This window comes from Catharus ustulatus, chromosome 28, assembly GCF_009819885.2.
Source record: "Catharus ustulatus isolate bCatUst1 chromosome 28, bCatUst1.pri.v2, whole genome shotgun sequence".
NCBI lineage: Eukaryota > Metazoa > Chordata > Aves > Passeriformes > Turdidae > Catharus > Catharus ustulatus.
The window spans coordinates 6,563,715-6,582,051 of NC_046248.1; the positions used below are offsets into that span (position 1 = coordinate 6,563,715).

The following is an 18,337-nucleotide window of genomic DNA, read 5'->3' on the forward strand; positions in this document are numbered from 1 at the left end:
AGCGAGGGCGGCAGGGAACAACATATGCACAGTAAACAGGCAGACTGTCATATTGATTAACAGATGAGACCTCTATTATCGATCAGCTCTTGGCGAGAAAATTTATCACTTTTAATTTCGCCGCTGCCAAATATTTCTGCCTGCGAGCCAGCCGTTACCGAGACAATTTAAAGGCAAAGGAATTCTCTTTTCAATGTGTCTCATGATACCTCTCTCCCTATTGCCTTCTCTGCCCACCTTTCCCCAGATCCTGGCTGTGGGACGGAGGGCTCGGTGGGGTGGGAAGGAGAGGGGACAGGCAGTGTGGACCCCTACAAATGAGCAGCACAGCGTTCTGCAGGGCAGTGCCCCCACCTTGAATACTGCTCTGTAACATTCAGCTCCTCACAACAGATGAATCAAACCTTGAAATGGGGCTGTGGCTTTGTCTCAATGCTGTTGGATATGCCGTGTCATTAATCTGGTTTCATCTGGGAGTTACTTATCTGCTGTTGGGCATCCTGGGTTTTTTCCTCACCCAAACCAGCAGCATATGTTGATAGTAATTTTCTAAGAACTGCCCCAAATCCCACATCTCTTTCCAATAGTCAGGGATGCCTCTGAGCTTCTTGCTCACTTGTCCCATTCCAACCACATCCCTGATCAGGTGCATCTTTGGTACCAGCAGCACCAGCCACGATGGGAAGGGACAGGAAACCAATTGCAGTTGGATAAGTTGCAGTGCTAATGAAATGCATTGATATTTAATGATTTTTAAAAATAATAATAATCTTTTCCTGGCAAGCAGCTCTATATTTTTGCTGTGATGTGCAAGGTACAGGAACACGAGGCTGAACAAGGCATTGCTTTTGCTGGCTGCACAGGGGACATTAAACATGAGACCCCTGCATGGCACTGGGCCTGGAGCGTTAATGGCAGCAGCAGTGTCCATGTGCACGTTCAGGTGTGCATCCTTCTGTCCCTGGAATAACCCTCCTGTCCCTTTTCTCTCCGCAGCGGGTGCCAAAGCCCTGGTCTGCGATCAGTGCGGCGCCCAGTTCTCCAAGGAAGACGCGCTGGAGACGCACCGGCAGACACACACTGGTACGTGGCCCTCCCCTCCCACCCCTCACTTAGGCGAGGTTTTAACATTTGGGCTGCCTGTCACCCTCTGCCCAGCAGAGAGCTGGACCCTCTGCAGTTCCAGCCTCTGCACTGCCCAGCAGCCCCAGTTCCTCTCACAGATTTAGGCACCAGTTGGTGCAGTGCTGTTGCACCCCTGCTCAGCATTAGCCTGGGGAGCAGTGGCAGAGCAAACGTGATGTCTTTTGTCCCCTTGGCGAGCAAAGCTTGTCCCTGTCCAAACACCTTCCAGAAAGTTGGTTTCTGGCATGTTTCTGCTCTGGCACTTTCCAGCCCTTCAGTGATGCCACCGTCAGGAGCACAAGGATCTCTTTAAGCCTCTTGCAAAAGCTGCCGTGCCTGGAAAGGATTTGCTTGGGGGAATTCACAACTGGGCAGCCCCAGGTGGAGCCCTTCACCCTCCAAATCTAGACTGGAGCAGGACAGAGCGCCTGCTCCTCCTGTGCTATATTGGGAGCGGTTTAACTGAGCACAGGTTCATCTTTCAGTGCTGGAAGCCCTGATAAATGCCACTGGCAGTGAGTTTGTGCTGGGGGCTGGCACAGAGAGCCTGGCTGACTCCACGCTGGGGGTGCAAAGTGCTGTGTCACCGGGCGGGAATGGCTCCGGCTGTCACCCGGTCATGGAGCTGTGCTGGCCGAGAACCAGTCCATAAATTTAAAGTACTTGCCCTCCCTGTCCATACCCGTACAGCTGGAGGCTGGGTTTTACCATTCCAGGTCTGTTTGGAAGCCCTGTATGCTGTAGGCTGAGGAAAAGGGCTGTGAAAGGGCAGCCAGCACGGTGAGGGACTGGCTGCAGGGATGAACAAGCCAAGCCCAGGCAGGGGTTTCAAAGTGGCCAAGCAAATTGCAGCTAGTTCCCCCTCCCCTTCTATTTCCCAGACCCATTGAACATTCCGGGGTGACAAGTGGGACCCCAGCCGTGGAGCTCAGTAATGCCTGCACCCAAAACCATCCTGCAGATGCAGAGCAGCTTGGCTAACAACCATGACTCTCCTGTAGGGATTTAACCCGCTTTGGCCAGTGAATCCTTGGGGCTGGACTGTGCCAAAACTCAAAGGGCAAAGGGCAACCAGAGCAGGGGGCATGGTGACCCAAGGGGAGCTTGTCATCACTGCCTCCAGCTGTAAACGTGGCAGAGAGGGGCTGAGTGCCCAGGGCAGCCAAAATAAATTATTTCCTCTCCTCCGCTGGCATAGAAAGTGTCCCTCCCCTGCCTTGCTGTAATTAACCCTCTTCCCAAATAATAGTATCTTCCAAAATGGGTTTGTTTTGGGCGTCCTCCCTTTGTCCTTAGCTCCAAGTTGGCTGGCAAAAGACCTTTCAACTTTCCAGGTAAAAGAAATGCTTAACCCTTTTTGGTAGGGAGGCACGTAGAGGCCTTCAGGGGTGGCATCAAAAGGTAAGCAGGGCTGACCAAACTCACGTTACTCAAAAATTGTTCAGGGGAGATGTGGGACCTCTCCCTAAGAGTCACCGTTTCCCCACATCACCTGCAGCTGTGGAGCTTTGTGCCAGAGATGAAGGGTTCCTGGGTTTTCTTTCAGCCTATGGGACTATTTCTCAGGTAGGCTCTCAGTACCCAGGGCCCCCTTTATGTCATTTCTTTTCCCCACTGCCCTCCCTGCTGCTTTGAATGACAGTAACACAGAGCCAGCCTGTTGTACATGTGCTGCATCAAACACTGCTCGTCTCTACAGCAGAAAACTAACACCCCACTTCCTCAGGCAAGGCAAAAAACAAGAATAAATACCAAAAAATAGTTCCTGTTTGTAAGCACGGCGCTGGCAGGGCTGTGTGCAGCCCCATCGACACGGGGCTGAGACGCCCTCTCCGGGTGTGCACTGTCCTTGGCCCCCGGCCCGCTGCAATAGGAAAAGCAGCAACTGTTTTGGCTCATCTTCCAGCAGCACAGGCTTGGTGCTGGGGAGGAGAGCATGGAAAATTCCTTACCCTTCTCCTCAAATGTGGAGGAAAAAACAGAATGCGTTGAGATGGCAGCCTGAGTGCCCCCGGGCAGCACTGCTCGGAGCCGGGATGTGCACACGAGCGGTGTTTGTGCTAACGGGTTTTGGGCTCGTGCCGGCGTTTATAAATATCAGAGGTGACTCGTCTCGAGTTTCCTCCCGTGTGCCAAGGCAGTTAGCGCGCGGCAGCCGGTGTCACTCAGCGGGACAGCGCACATTTACTCCTGACCCAGTTTCACGTGGGCATGAGCGACACCTACTACAGGGCACGCTTGCTTCCACAAGTAGTTGGCTTTTTGATTTGTGGGGCTGGCGTGCCCCCGGCCGTGCCGCCAAGGATGGCACAGGACCCTCCACTCTCTGTTGTCCACATCTCCTGGGAGCATTCCCTTCCTACATCCCATACTCACATCCCTCATATTCCCTCATATCCTCTGCCCTGAGACACCAGTAGCAGAAAAGAATTAATAAAACCAACATGTAACTGAAGATTGAAAAGCTCTATATCTTCCCCCTTTTTCTTCCCCCCTGCTTTTTTCTTTTGCTGGGATGTTGGTAGCATTTTGATTTAATAGTTGGCCAAACACAAGGGTCTATTTTATTCAGAGTTTACAGGCCTCAGGGCTGTTATTCCTCCAAATTTAATAGCATTGAAATTGCAGGGTTGGCGATAATTTGCCTATCACTTTCTGCTCTCCCATTGATGTTTATTGTCAGCGGGATGGAATCTCAATCCGATTCACTTAGATAACATGTCTGTTAAACATTTAGATAATTGTGCCATCATTAACTTGTCACATTATTTTAGAGATTCAAAACAGTCGTGCAGTATAAGCGGAGGTACAAAGGGAGAAAGATCTGGTGCATGAGAGCAGGAGCCCAGGAGCAGAGGTGGCAGGATGCCCCCGCGCTGGGTCCCATGGCAAGTGTTGCTGAATGACCACATGGGGATTCTTAAAAATTTTAAAATTATTTCTGTATTATATGTCAGAGCTGTGGATGTTTTTCCATAGAAGAGCATCCCAGCAACCCCTTTGCTGGCTTGGGTTTGCCAAGGAATGTGTGGGAGCCTGGAGGAGGTGGAGGGGGCATTGCACCAGAGCTGCACTGTCACACAGGCACACACCGCCCCTGTTCTTGGCAAACGTGCATCGAGTCCAATTTATTACGTATTTGTTTTATCTCCTCACATTTGCTTTGCTTTCTCTGCCTCAAAATGGTTCCAGCCCAAAACCTTGCAGTGATGCTGCAGATGTGTGGCACACTGCTTCTCCCAGTATGGAAATGACAGATTTTGAGCAAGTGGAACACAACACAGGAGTTTGGTGATGTGAGCTGTAAATCACACTGAAACACAAATTCTGTTTGCCTCACACTCAGCGTGGCACTGTGATTAATGGTCAGACCAGTGCTCCTAGGATGCTGGCATGGCTCTGCCGGTGGCTGGGGCTTCTCTCAGTGGTGCCACTGGCCACCAACAGCCATCTGCAATGTCCCTGCTCCACAGCAGATTTGGGAGATGCTGTTTGTGGCTAGTCCTGCTGCATCCCCTTCCACAGTTTGATCAGAGCAATGCCTGGCACGGGCAGCCAGCACGAGCAGCTGGCACACTTCCTCATCAAAACCAACCTGACGTCTTCCTGGGCTGTCTGTGACTTTCTGTTACCGTTTCACAAGACTCAGGAGGGTTTTCTGAGAGCAGCCCAACGAGGCTTCGGGGGGAAATTCCTCCAGATCGTGCTTTTCTCCATAGCTAGAGATAATGCACTGTAGTATTAAGTACGCTTAGAGGTAATTATCCCTCCCGTTCTCTCCTGGGCTGCACAGTCCCAGCGGGGGGAGGGAGTGCCGGCGCTGCTGTGCTGGGCTGGGCTGTGGGCTGGGCTGGGCTGTGCTGGGCTATGCTGGGCTGTAGTGGGCTATGCTGGGCTGTACTGGGCTGGGCTGTGCTGGGCTATGCTGGGCTGTACTGGGCTATGCTGGGCTGTACTGGGCTATGCTGGGCTATGCTGTGCTGTGCTGTACTGGGCTATACTGGGCTGTACTGGGCTGGGCTGTACTGGGCTATGCTGGGCTGTTCTGGGCTGGGCTGTACTGGGCTATGCTGGGCTATGCTGGGCTGTACTGGGCTATGCTGGGCTGGGCTGTACTGGGCTATGCTGGGCTGGGCTGGGCTGTACTGGGCTATGCTGGGCTGGGCTATGCTGGGCTGGGCTGGGCTGTGCTGGGCTGTGCTGGGCTATGCTGGGCTGTACTGGGCTATGCTGGGCTATGCTGGGCTGGGCTGTGCTGTACTGGGCTATACTGGGCTATACTGGGCTGTACTGGGCTATGCTGGGCTATACTGGGCTGTACTGGGCTATGCTGGGCTGTACTGGGCTGTACTGGGCTATACTGGGCTGTGCTGGGCTGTGCTGGGCTGGGCTGTGCTGGGCTATGCTGGGCTGTACTGGGCTATGCTGGGCTATGCTGGGCTGGGCTGTACTGGGCTGTACTGGGCTATGCTGGGCTGTACTGGGCTGGGCTATGCTGGGCTGTACTGGGCTATGCTGGGCTGGGCTATGCTGGGCTGGGCTGTACTGGGCTATGCTGGGCTGTACTGGGCTATGCTGGGCTAGGCTGTACTGGGCTATGCTGTGCTGTACTGGGCTATGCTGGGCTGGACTGGGCTGGGCTATGCTGGGCTGTACTGGGCTATGCTGGGCTGTACTGGGCTATGCTGGGCTATGCTGGGCTGGGCTATGCTGGGCTGGGCTATGCTGGGCTGTACTGGGCTATGCTGGGCTGGGCTGTGCTGGGCTATGCTGGGCTGGGCTGGGCTGTGCTGGGCTGGGCTGTGCTGGGCTGGGCTGGGCTGGGCTGGGCTGTGCTGGGCTGGGCTATGCTGGGCTGTACTGGGCTATGCTGGGCTGGGCTGTGCTGTGCTGTACTGGGCTATACTGGGCTGTACTGGGCTGTACTGGGCTGTACTGGGCTATGCTGGGCTGTGCTGTGCTGTGCTGTACTGGGCTATACTGGGCTGTACTGGGCTATGCTGGGCTGTACTGGGCTATGCTGGGCTATGCTGTGCTGTGCTGTACTGGGCTATGCTGGGCTGTACTGGGCTGTGCTGTACTGTGCTGTGCAATGCTGGACAGCCAGTGCTTCGCAGATTTTCTGTTGGGTTCAAGAGTGGATTCTGGATGCTCAGGTGCCGGCCCCAGCTCGCAGAGGGTCTGGGGGCCGTGGGTCCTAGGGGCGCAGCACAGAGCCCCTTTGTCTGACAGTAATGTCCTGTGACAGCACTTGAAATCTGAGTCCTGGCGCGCATTCCTGTAGCGGGGAATCTCCCTGCCTCCCAAACCACGGCGGCTTCTGCCACCTTGACAGCAAATGGCAGCAAGAATTCCCTGTGCTCCTTGGTGCACACATGGGGAAGTGTGATGAGGCCAGGCACCGTGCAAGCTGGTGGATTCACCATCACAAGGAAGGAGATGGGAGCGTGGCAGAGCCGTGCAGCCACGATGGCATCGAGGCCAATGGTCTGCCTTTAATTTTCCTGTGCAAATACTATTTAAAGCGCGATGAGAAAAGCCCTCTTGCTAAGCTACGGAGAAATCTTTCTTGTCCTTTAATTCTAGATGAAGGGGATTAGTGTGAACATATTTAACCTCTGACCCATGGACAAAGGCATTATCAAATTTAGTTGCCAAGTGGCTCCCCATTTAACCAAGCCAGTGCGGTATCACTGCAAGTTTTTTTCCCTTCCTTCCCTTGAAAGCTTTAACATCTATTGTTGCCCTGGAGCACCGGAGGGACTTGGCAGCCTTCCTCTGCTGGCATTCAGGGTCCTGGTCAGAGCCCCATAAGGGAACACAGCGTGACATGGCAGTCACTGCTAGAACCCACAAAGGTTTCACAAAGCCAGCCCCCCCAAAAACAAAGCCTTCTGTAAATGGGGCTGGTTTCTGTCCCTGGTTTCTGCATGGCCAGCTCAGGTCTGGCCGCGTGCTGGCCAGTGGTGGCACAGAGAATGCTTGGCCATCTCTCCAGAGCAGAGAGAGATGTCTGTGTCCCCCTTTGCTCTGGAGCACAAGGGATCAGCTATGGCAAGCTTGAGGATGCTCAGCATTTCCATGCTGGGCTTTATAAAAGAGGGATGAAACACGGTCTCAGAGGCGGCCGGGGTCTCCTGGTCCAGCAGAGGAATGCTGAGAGGGGCCTCCCGTCAGGAGCCGGTGTCCGTTTACAGTGCATCTCTCATAAACCCGGCGGCGGGGGCGAGGGCAGGGGGACCGGCCCTCCTGGTATGTGATTGATTATCTGGTATTTATGCCATTGAGGACTTTTCAGCGGCTCGGGGTCAGGGGGTCATCTCATGTGTCTTGCTGCAAATCCGCTTCCTTTTGTACAGTGCGGGCTGGGTGAGCAGACACACAAAAACAGCTTTTTCTTTTCCTTGGGAAAAAGGGGAGGGGGGCGGGCTGGTGTCAATGAATTTTTTTTTTCAGCCTTTCCTGAATAGTGTCCTTTTTAATTCCAAAGAACTTTTAATTAAAAGTAGCAGGAAAGTTCATCTCGACAAGGTTTAACTTACCTTAGCAGTTACTTTTGTCCCCCAGGATTCGCGTCTCCCCGCTGTACAAAAACCCCCAACAACTGGGGGCCAGGCTGCGCTCGGTGCTGCTCCACATCTCCCCGGCTTTGCCAAGGGGGCCTTTTCATCTTTTCTCTTTTTTTAATGATGGGAGTGCAGGAATAATAAGCAGATGCTGCGAGTCCCGGCTTTGTGCCTCGCGGCAGCCGGTCACTCCACTGGCCAGGCTCTGCCAGGCAGCCACCCCAGCACCAAAAATGTCATTCTGTTGGTTGGGGTGTGGAGCAGGGATTTGTGGCAACCCCGTGGGGCTGGAGGATGCCAGATGGTGCCACCCTGAACAGGAGGGATGCACAAGTGGAACGGATTGGCAGTGGGCAGGTGGTGCTCTCTGCCAGGTGGGGTGATGGCAGTGGTGATGGTGATGGTGATGGTGATGGTGATGGTGATGGTGATGGTGATGGTGATGGTGATGGTGGTGGTGGTCCCCCATGGGAAGACCTCCTCAGTCTCCTCACTAAAGCTCTTTTTTGGGAGATGGAGCAGTTTCTAGCACATCAGCTGAACAACAGTTCAGAAGCAGGGTGGAAATACTCTGGGTTTTCAGCAGAAAGTCAGATTGTTGTTTCAGCTGATTTCAGTCCAAATTCCAACTGGGAGGAGGAAATCTGGGAAGCTTGTGCAGTGATGACAAGTAAGTGTGACACCATCCCATCTGATGCAGTGGCCAGAAATGCCACCATGATTTGCTGGTGGTTTGCTGGTTCTCAGGGAGGGCAGAGGTGTCCCAGTGCAGAGTTTCCTCAGGAGTGGCAGGGGTGAATCTGGAGTTCTCCAGAATGGTGTGAGCTTAGGGGAAAGCAGCACAAAAGGGAGGTTGCACGTAGATGTTCTGATGTTCAGATACCAGATTACTGCATTTTGATCAGGTGATGTGTTTTGCCAGGAAAGGGGACAGTTTTGCATCGGTACCTTTAGGGCTGAAACAGCTGAGTGATGGTTTTTGCCAAGGATGATCGTGAGTCTGCCTGAATGAGTTTAACATGTATTGATATATTTTGATAGATACTCAGTACAATAAAAAGGCTTTGGGATTACCACTTTGCAGCTTTGGCCAGAAGGTTTTAGGGGCTGCAAACAGCTCAAGCAGCTGTTTTGCCTGAAAGAAAATGGAAATTGGGCTGGAGCACACAGCACACCATAGGTGTGAAGTGTCCACAGTGCAATCCCAGGCTGGAAGCATTAAAAGCTCAGAAACCTCCTACCTCCCCCAACCAGGAGGTGAAAATGCAATAAAAAAGATTGGCCCTTAAAAACTCCCTCTGCCAGGTTTGCATAGCACTCAGTTTCTCCAGGAAGAGGAGGAAAGGCTGCTCAGGCTTTGTCAGTGTGGGGTGGGGTGATGCTGAACACATCCCTTCCTTCCAAAGCCTGGGGGTCACATCCAGGGAATGGACTGGGGAGCAGAGGCAGAATTTCCAGTGCTGGAAGAAGGGGTTAGGCATGCAGCGCTCCAGGGTGGCTTGTTCTGGGGACAGGGGTGTGTCTGGACCTGTGCTGTCCCCCAGGAGCATCCCTCAGAGCTGCCCATATCCCTTGGAGTGCATCTCCATGGTGCGCTCAGCTTCCTGCCCTGGAGATGGGGACACCCTGTGCTCCCCCATGTCCAGCTGCCCTCCCAAAAACACATTTCTGGTGGAACGCCCCATTTGGGCCCGCAGGCAGCCGCAGAGCCTCGCCCAGCGCGGGTCCAGCTGCCGCCGTGATTGACGCAAAGCCAGTCTATAAATAAAGTCTTTCTCTCCTCTCATAAAGACTTTGCGGTTTAGTTTGCTTTCAAGGTCAAGATCAGACCTTTCTAAATAAACACATATCAAAGGATCATTAGCGGAGCAGCACTGTTAAATTGAGATATTAACTTCTGTCAGCCGCGCGTTTCCTTTTTGTTCTGTAACTCGCGACTGCAGCGGGTTTTTATTATTTTGGCCCTAGGCGGTAGCATCTGGCTTCTGTAGAGACTGTAAAAATTAAAAAGCAACACAAATCATTGCGAGAGAAAAGCAGTAAATTCAATGATAAGAATTTAAAATTAAGATGTTTCGGCGCTTTTATATTCTGCAAAACATGAAACGAATGAGTTGTGTGCCTGTTGCCATAAAGCCACCGCCGCTTATCGTCGCCTGGCTCCCTCCTTCCCTGCACGTGCCCTCCTAATCGCTGTGCTTGAGTGATTGCAGGGAACAAGGTGAGGGAAGGTGATGGTGGTGGTGGTGGTGATGGTGGTGGTGATGGTAACAATGATGGAGATGGTGATGGTAACAATGATGGAGATGGAGGTGGTGGGGAAGGCACAAGGTGCCACCAGTTGGGCATGGGGAAGCAATGGGCACCAAAAGGGAGACAAGAAGGGGATGGTCTTCTCCTACCATAGTCAAAGGAAGAGAGGTCAAGCTACAAGGGTGTGACTAATGAGCCAGTTCACAAGGATACAGAACCACATTGTCCCCCAGGTCCAGATGGCCCCTGGAATAAATCACCCCCAGCAGGCATGAGCTGCCCATGCCAGAGCTGCAGCTCAGGGCCTGGCAGCCATTGCCCAGGCTGCTGTGGGCATCAGCATCCCTTACATCTCCATGTGCTTCATGCCCTGGGCAATGGGGAGAGCATGACTGGGTTTGAAGCAGCACTGCAAGACCAAAACATGAGGCATTTCTTTTGGGGGGTTTGTTAATCCCCTGTGCTTGCAAGATCAGTGTTGTACAAGTGCTCTGAAACACCAGAGCACTTGTAAAAGGGTGAGCTGGCATGGAGGCAGCAGGCAGTGCCAAAAGCTTGCCCTGCCCTCCTGTTGCAGCCAGAGTGTCCACGTCCAGCCCAGGAGGAAAACCAGCAGGGCGGGAGAGCAGGCGGCGTCGGCTGCTTTTTAAGAATTAATTTTCCATAGTCGGTTAAAGTTGGGAAGAAGGCTGTGCTATCTCTAAGTAAATAATAATAATCAAACAAATGCCCCCTTGGGAGAAGTTGCCTTCCATAAAGATGTTAATTAGCACAGAAGCTGAGCTGTGGAGTCCAGAGGCAGCCTTTGAAACTGGGATGATTTGGTGTCTCTGGCACAAAATGCACGCATTTCCTGAGTTTATCTTATGGGGGTTTTCCCCCCTTTCTCCAATGAACCATGAAGGTTGTGGTGGCTGTTTGTCAGCACAGTAATGAATGCCATCACCCCTCATAGCACTGGAGCAGGTGGCACCACATGACACAGTTCTGCACAGCACCCCTGCATCCAGGCAGGCGTCTGCAGGTGCTGTGTCCCAGCAGCAGCATTCAGGGAGGGCTCCTGTGCACCTGCCTGTGGGTGCACTTCAGTGCTGCCACCAAAAACACCACCTTGGGTTCATAATAATCCTCAAAACAGACACCAAAACTGGCTTGGTTTTCTTACCCTGCACATGCATCCTCCATCATCCTGGGGCATAATGCAGCCTTGTTTGCTGGTGCTGCCACCAGTGTCCCCAGGCCTGTGCTGGTGCCCACTTTTCTCTGCTGTCTGCATTTCAACTCCATGACAGGAGGATGTGCACCGTGTTCCCAGGGTCCCTCGTGTCAGGGACCTTCAGGCTGGCTGTGCTTGGGTGCTGGGGCTGTGACAAGGATGCTCCAGGCAATTTGCCCCTTGGCAGCACTGTTGCCTCTCCCAACCTTCCTGTAGGCAGGGCTGGAAGGGAGGGTTCTCTGCCACTCTCTGGCCACCATTGCCAATGGCACCTTCCTCCCTGATGCTGCTGTTCCTGCACACTGGGGCCTGCAGCTTCCCCTGCTGCAGCAGCCAGCAGTGTTGGCTGGGAGGTAGAGGCTAGTAGAGAGCCTTTGACATGCTGACAAAAATCATCAAATGTCCCTGAAATCTCATCTCAGGAGTGCCAACAGTCTTTGGGTTCCTGCTTTGCATGGCCAGGATGTTTTGGAGCCGTTCACCTTTTGTTGTAAGGACAGCAGCAGTGTCAGGTCACCTCTGGCATATGCACCATGCAGGAGATGATGTTCAACATGAATAGTGAAGGAGGGAGCCTTGTGGAAGACTCTGAATTGTCAGGACTTGAGCTGAGGGTTTGGAGGTTTTAGGGTGTGTGCATGAGGCAGCAACAGGCTCTGTCAGCATCCTTCAGTGTGAGCATGCTCATGCTCATGATAATACTGTGATACGGTGTGCCCCTCCACAGCCTTTCGTTCCATGCTCCTGATTATTTCATCAGTGGATGGATCTGCTCACGTTTCAGGTCTGAGGACAGGCAGGGAAGGATGGCAGCAGTCACAAAGAGGACTCAGGGAGGGGCAGTTTGGTTTGCACATCCCTACACTGGGACTGCCAGCCCCGTGCTGCCACCGTGCTGGGGCTCAGCGGGGATTGCTGCACCTGCAGAGTGGCACTGCTCCCTTTGTCCACCCCCTCCTGCTGCCACAGCGTCCGAGTCACCCCAGTGCCCAGCCACACAGCAGGTCTGGGCTTGGCAGAGCTGCCAGGGACTCTGGGGGGCCGGCAGGCCAGCGCATGCACGCGTGCTCTAGCGTGGGGGGAAAAACTTGAAGTCAAATGTCTGAAAGTCAGATCCCTTTTTAGTATGAATTTGCTGTATCTCATTCTAAGCACTAATTCCAATTTAATTGCAAGTGGCCTGAAGCCTCTTCAATAGGAGTAACAAATGGTTTGATTTTGTAAACTTCATCAGACTGCATTTTAAATGCGACACACTAGCCCGGCTCGAATGCCAATGAAGCACTGAAGTAGCTCTCTGTTTACTAATTATCCGTTTTTACTTCAAGCCACGCTGGCTGGCTTGTCTGATTAAATCGGATTTGTGGGATAGAGAACAGCTAGCAGAGTTTTCTCTATAGTAAACGAGATTGAAACTATGGCCCGCCTGGCTGCACACTGTAAATTATATTTCCTTTTAAAGGGGACGTGTCGCCTTTCTCCTGCGGTGCACCTCCCGCATCCATAAACCATCAGAGCCCAGTGCCGAGGGGGACCCGCCCCACCCTGCCTCCCTGCCCGTCTCCACGCCGGTTTGGAGTTTAATTCCTGCTTTGGCAGAGGCAGGGGCGGGGGCGGTGCCGCAGCATCCCTCGCTGTGGCTCGGACGGGGCGCGCTGTCACACGTCGCATCTCGCTCGTCATCACATCTCTGGCGATTACGCTGCTTGGGGACCAAGCTGCTGGAGAGCAGGGATGTGCATCTCCGGGCTTGCAGCCATAGGGTTTTCCCTCCCTCCATCAAGCATCCTTCCCCTAAAAATCAGTTTTGGGACCACCTCGTGTTTAAAAAGACCCCGCAAGGTGTTGCCAACACGCTTACCAAAAGAGCATCCGACGCCCGAATCACTCCAGATTCCACCTCGGAGCCCTGTGGCAGTGCTAACAGCTGCCCCACTAGTGGTTTTCATCTGCTGGCACAGCGCTGGGTCTGGCAGGGACGCAGAAACCAGGGATGGTGGGCAAAGGTGGCAGCTGAGCACAGCGTGTAGGGCTCTGCTTAAACCTCCCCAGTTGCTAAGACTTCAATTCTGCAAGCTTGACCTACGCCGCCCCCTCCCTCGGTATCTATCTTTGTGCCCGGGGGTTTTTTATATTTTAATTTGCTTTTGAACGTCCTGCAAAATTAATGGCGCGCTCGGGGCCATTGTGCGGTGTACAGTAGAGGGAAGGGCCGGCGGCGCCCGCCGAGAGCCAGCGCGTTTCCCGGGGAATGAATTGCTCGCCCGCCTTCACCCCTTTTAATTGTTGACAGTAAAAAGCGTTTAAATGCTGCTTAATTTGTAATCATCTTCCCGCAAAAAGGGGAGAAACCATTAAAATGTCAGGGAAATGAATAAATCCGTCTCTCACTGATTTGGGGCGGCAGCATTTCTTTATCAGGGGTGATTTTTCTTCCAATGGCTGAGGGTTGGCTCAGGGCTTCTGTGGCTGGAGCCCAGGGATGCACTCACGGCAGGACACAGGGCTGAGCCCTGTGTCACCCAATGTGGCACCTTCTCAAGAGTTTTGCCATTTTTTCCCACTTCCCATCCTTCCTCCAAAGGTGTGGCATAGTTGACATGTAGCTTAGAGAAAAACCAAGCAGCTCCGAGGGCGGCGGTGGGATGATACCAGCCGAGCTGGCGTGGTGCCTGCTGCAGAATGTCATCTGCACAGCCTCGGGGCTGCGAGGAGCGCTGCCGAGCTCCGCGCTCCGTGTCCCGCTGCTCCGCGCAGGGATGCGGGGCCATCTCCGCACCCTGTGCGCCCTTTGTGCCACGCAGATGCTCTGCTCTCAGAGCACAGCTGGAGCCCTGTGCCTTCCCAGCCGTGCCGCTGCACGCTGACCTCCCAGCCCGGGGTGTTTATTCGCTGATGCATTACTTGACGAAGGGGAAAAAAAGAGAGGAATTAAAAACGGTTTTTTGCAGGTCTCAGGAAGCAGCACCTGGGGATGTCCAGCTCCAGCAAACAGCCCCGTCCCCCCATGCACGCACGAGGCAGCTCGTCCGCATCACTGTGGCTGCTGGAGTCAGCCCATTTTTTTTTATTTTTTTTTTCAAGCGGGGGCCAATTAGTTTCACAAATGAGGGCCCTACGGTGCCAGGGAGGATTTGTTACGGCCCCGCGCGCCGGCCCGGCGGCATTGTCCTGCCCTCCGCCCCCACGGGAGCCCATTGTCCCCGGCCCCAGCGGGGGCTGCTGGCGGCAGATTTATCGGGGCCGGCGTCCCGCCGGCCGGGGCCTCCGCTCCGCAGCTGGCCGCGGCGCTGGGGGCTCAGCCCCGGGGACCTTTGACCCGTCCTGCTGTCACCGCCGGGGCCGCCGAGGGCCGCGGGGCCACATACCTCTTGGGATTTGCTCCGCGCTGCCCGTTCGGGGCTGCCTGCTTTTTTTTTTTTTTGTCTCGGGAGCGTTTTGTCCGCAGCTGCGTGGGGGGCACATGAGCCTGCAGCCCCCCCTGGGATAAATCCCTGCGGAGGGAGAAAGGCAGCTCCCGTGCGGGGCCACCTCTCTTGCTGCTTTTATTCCCGTTTCGCTGGGGGCTTTTTCAGATTTTGGAATATTTTTGGGTAGCCCAGTGAAAGGCTGGGATTGAGCATCCCCCCAGAGAGCTCCTGCATCCCCAGCAGGACAGAGCTGGGTGCGGCGTGCCCCCACGGCTGGGTGTGTGGTGGCACAGTGGCAGAGCAGGTGATGGTGTGAACCGAGATGCTCTCCAGGATGCCCGTGTCCCATGGTTCCCAAGCTGGAGGTGTGGATCTGCCCAGGAGCATCCTTTCCTGACACCTCCTGCCTGCCAGGCTGGACCATCATGTCCCTGGGGTTGGTTTTAGCAGCATGGCAAGCAGCCCTCTGCCCCTGCTGTTCCTGAAGGCTGCGTGGATTTGCTGGTTACCTTGAACATCTTGTGCTGCTAATGAATTGCTAATACAATTTTCTAGCTAATTTTATTTCCATAGTCCTCACATTTTAATGTCTCCAAAAAGCGAGCATTTATTTGCTTAATCTCCCTGCGTAATACAATTTGCAGTGACTCACAGTTCTGAACAATCAGCTATGCATAAGCGAAAACAAACTGTTTAACAGCATAGAGGTCTGAGATGTGTATGGACAAGGTATGAACACCTGGGTTGGGGTTTTGTCACTGTTGTGTTGCTGCAGACAGGTTTGTACCCAAGAGGGATGACATGGAGCTTGGATCTGCCCTGGGGCTCGGGGTTGCACACAGCACATCTCCCTCTCACATTCTGCCCCCTGCTCCCCAGGGCAGCCTCATGGGGTGTGTTTTGGGGTCCTCTTTGCCCTGAGCATCTCAGGGTCTGAGCTCAGCAGCTCTCACAGGTGTGTGGAGGTGCAGTGATCACCCAACTGCTGCCTTGTGATTGGGCATCCTCAGCATCACCAGGGCTCCCAGCTGCCTCCAGGGCAATAAGAGCAGCTTCTCCTCCTCAGCTGTTCCCCTCAGAGGGCCAGTGTCAGCAGGGTCAGGGTGGCCAGGGTCCTGCTGTTGGGACTCCCAATGACACCCAAGGCCTTGCAGCTCTTGGAGTCCCTTCTGCTGCCAGGTGTGGTTGGTGACCCCCACACAGCGGGGCAGTGGGCTGGGGTGCCAGGCAGTGCCTCAGCAGGTGTCTCCCTCTCGCACAGGTACAGACATGGCTGTTTTCTGCCTGCTGTGTGGCAAGCGGTTCCAGACGCAGAGCGCCCTGCAGCAGCACATGGAGGTGCACGCCGGGGTGCGCAGCTACATCTGCAGCGAGTGCAACCGCACCTTCCCCAGCCACACCGCGCTCAAGAGGCACCTGCGCTCCCACACAGGTACGGCAGCACCACCCGGGGGCTCGGGGCTGGGGCAGCAGGGACGCTCCTTCCCCGTGCGTGGGAGAGACGTAAGGGGAAGGAAGGTGATTTGTGTTAAAAGCGTGGAGGTGACTGAAGTGGCTTGGATTTGAAAAACAAAACGGAAAAAAAAAAAGCAGTGTGTAATAAGTTGATGTGGTCTGAGGTGGCACGTGACCTTCTTAGGGGGTGTGCGATCATATCCGCCTCATCAGCTTACGGCGGTAGATGCACATAATCAGCTGGTGCTCGGCCCTAATGGGATTAGGGCGACCTGCGCTACGTGTAGCTGGTGCTGCCGTGGCCCCACTGGGGCAGGGCTTGGCTGCAGGATTGTCGAGCGGGAGAGCACGGCTTGGCCGCCTTACGCCGTGTCCTCAAAGCGCCCGCGCCGTGTCCTCAGCTCCTCCAGCAGCATCCCTGGGCAGCTCCCTGCTGCTGATGGCACAGAGCATCATTCACCATCATTGGGGGCCAGTCACAGAACATCCCTGAAAGAGCTGATTCTTGGGGGATGAGCAGGAGTGGGCAGGATCACAGCCAGTGCCATGGATCTTCACAGCTGCCTGGGTGAAGCATTCCTCACCCATCCTTTGCCCACACAAGAGGCTCGTGTGCCCTCCTTGACACCACTGCTGTTGCTGACAGGGAACCAAATGCATGCTGAGCAGGGATGCCCCTTCTTTCTCGTCAGGCAGGGCATGCACACAGTCTCCAAAAGGGATGTGAAGGTGGCTGCTGGGGTTGTGCGGGTGGTGTCACGGAGGGTGACTCTGTTCAGCCTGTGGCTGGCAGCTGCCAGACCCACACGTGGGCTAGGGGTCCCGATGTGGGAAATGGGAATCCTGTGTTGATGATAAGCATGTTAATGCTGAGCGCCGGAGCTATTTATAGCCAGTAATCCGGTGACCTGGGCTGCGGGTCGGGCTGCGCGTGTCCCACCCCAACCTCTGCCGCTTTAGCAGCTCCTGGCTGTGAAAAAACACTGGGATCATCGGCGCTTTAGGAACATTTAATCGTGCCATGTGGTGCCATCCTGCACAGCTGCAGAATGCTCCCTCTTGTCCCAGGGCCAGGGTGCTCCGTGGGTCAGGCTCCCCTGAAAAGTGGGCAGGTGGAAATGCTGGCTGCCTCTGGCTGAAAAATTGCTGTCTTTGACTGTAGGACCAAAAGCCAAAGTGGCAGTGTGGAGCTGGGCATGGGGAGGCACAAGTCAACAACAGCCCACAGGCACCGCCTGCATTGCTGTGGAGGGGGCTCCAAACTGCGTGCTGAGCATCCTTCTCCCCCAGGTGCCCAGGCAGCAGCTGCGGGAGGGGGCGAGGGGCCGCAGCACCGGGCTGCGGCAAATGGGGAGAGAGTAAAATATCATTTTAAAGAGGAAGCGAAAGCACAGGCATGTGAGTATATAACGAGAAGGACAATTTATGCCCAGGCACGAGTGCAGTTTGACACGGGGATAATGAAAAAACGTAGGTCATTGTGGATGACTTAAGCCTTCACAGCTGAAGAAAATGTATGAAATGCAGGGAACATTACACGCTTGGCAGCTCCGCGCATCTGCAGCAGGACAAGTGAAATACAGTTCGCCATTCTTTACCATAAACTGTGCTTGTAGGATATGCGGCACAGAGAAATTGTAATTACAGTGACAAGACAAATCAGTAATATTTAAATATTCATGAACAAAGTCTCGGACGATCAATCTATCTTTATTGTCCTTGCCTTCGCGGCTGTAATAAATAAGTAGCTGGAGCCCTCACCTTTCCTTCAAATCATTCTGCCTTTGGTGCCGAACCAGAGTTCATTTATCAGCTGCCTGGTCTGGAGTGTGGGAGATGCCCAGGGCTGGGTCTGTGCTGGTGCTGCTGGGTGAAAAACCTGGAAGCTGGTGGCGGCAGGGTTGCAGTGCGCTCCAGTCTCTACCGTGCCGTGGACCCGAGCATCCCCTCTGTGCGGGCATGAAGGGACCAGCACACCGAACTGGGGAGGCTGGAATGCTCTGTCCCCGGGATGGCTGCTGGGGTAAAAAGGCTGGGGAGCTGGTTTTGGTGTGACACAGCAGTCACGGCAGCCCTGACCCCCGCGTGTGCTTGCAGGCGACCACCCCTACGAGTGCGAGTTCTGCGGCAGCTGCTTCCGGGACGAGAGCACGCTGAAGGGCCACAAGCGCATCCACACCGGCGAGAAGCCCTACGAGTGCAACGGCTGTGGCAAGAAGTTCAGCCTCAAGCACCAGCTGGAGACCCACTACCGAGTCCACACAGGTACGTGCTGGGGTGTCTGTGGTGGTGCTGGCAATGACAGACCGGTC

General features: G+C 54.4%; 1 protein-coding gene across 4 annotated transcripts in view; it reads left to right on the top strand.

The window, feature by feature from the left end:
* Positions 1 to 18,337, top strand: part of ZBTB16 (zinc finger and BTB domain containing 16) — a 56,763-nt gene that overhangs the window by 35,235 nt on the left and 3,191 nt on the right. For all 4 annotated transcript variants that reach the window (XM_033081688.2, XM_033081689.1, XM_033081687.1 and 1 more), the window contains exons 4-6: positions 997 to 1,083; positions 15,832 to 16,002; positions 18,123 to 18,290. In XM_033081688.2, the coding sequence (XP_032937579.1) occupies positions 997 to 1,083; positions 15,832 to 16,002; positions 18,123 to 18,290 (426 nt within the window). The remainder of the gene's footprint in view (positions 1 to 996; positions 1,084 to 15,831; positions 16,003 to 18,122; positions 18,291 to 18,337) is intronic.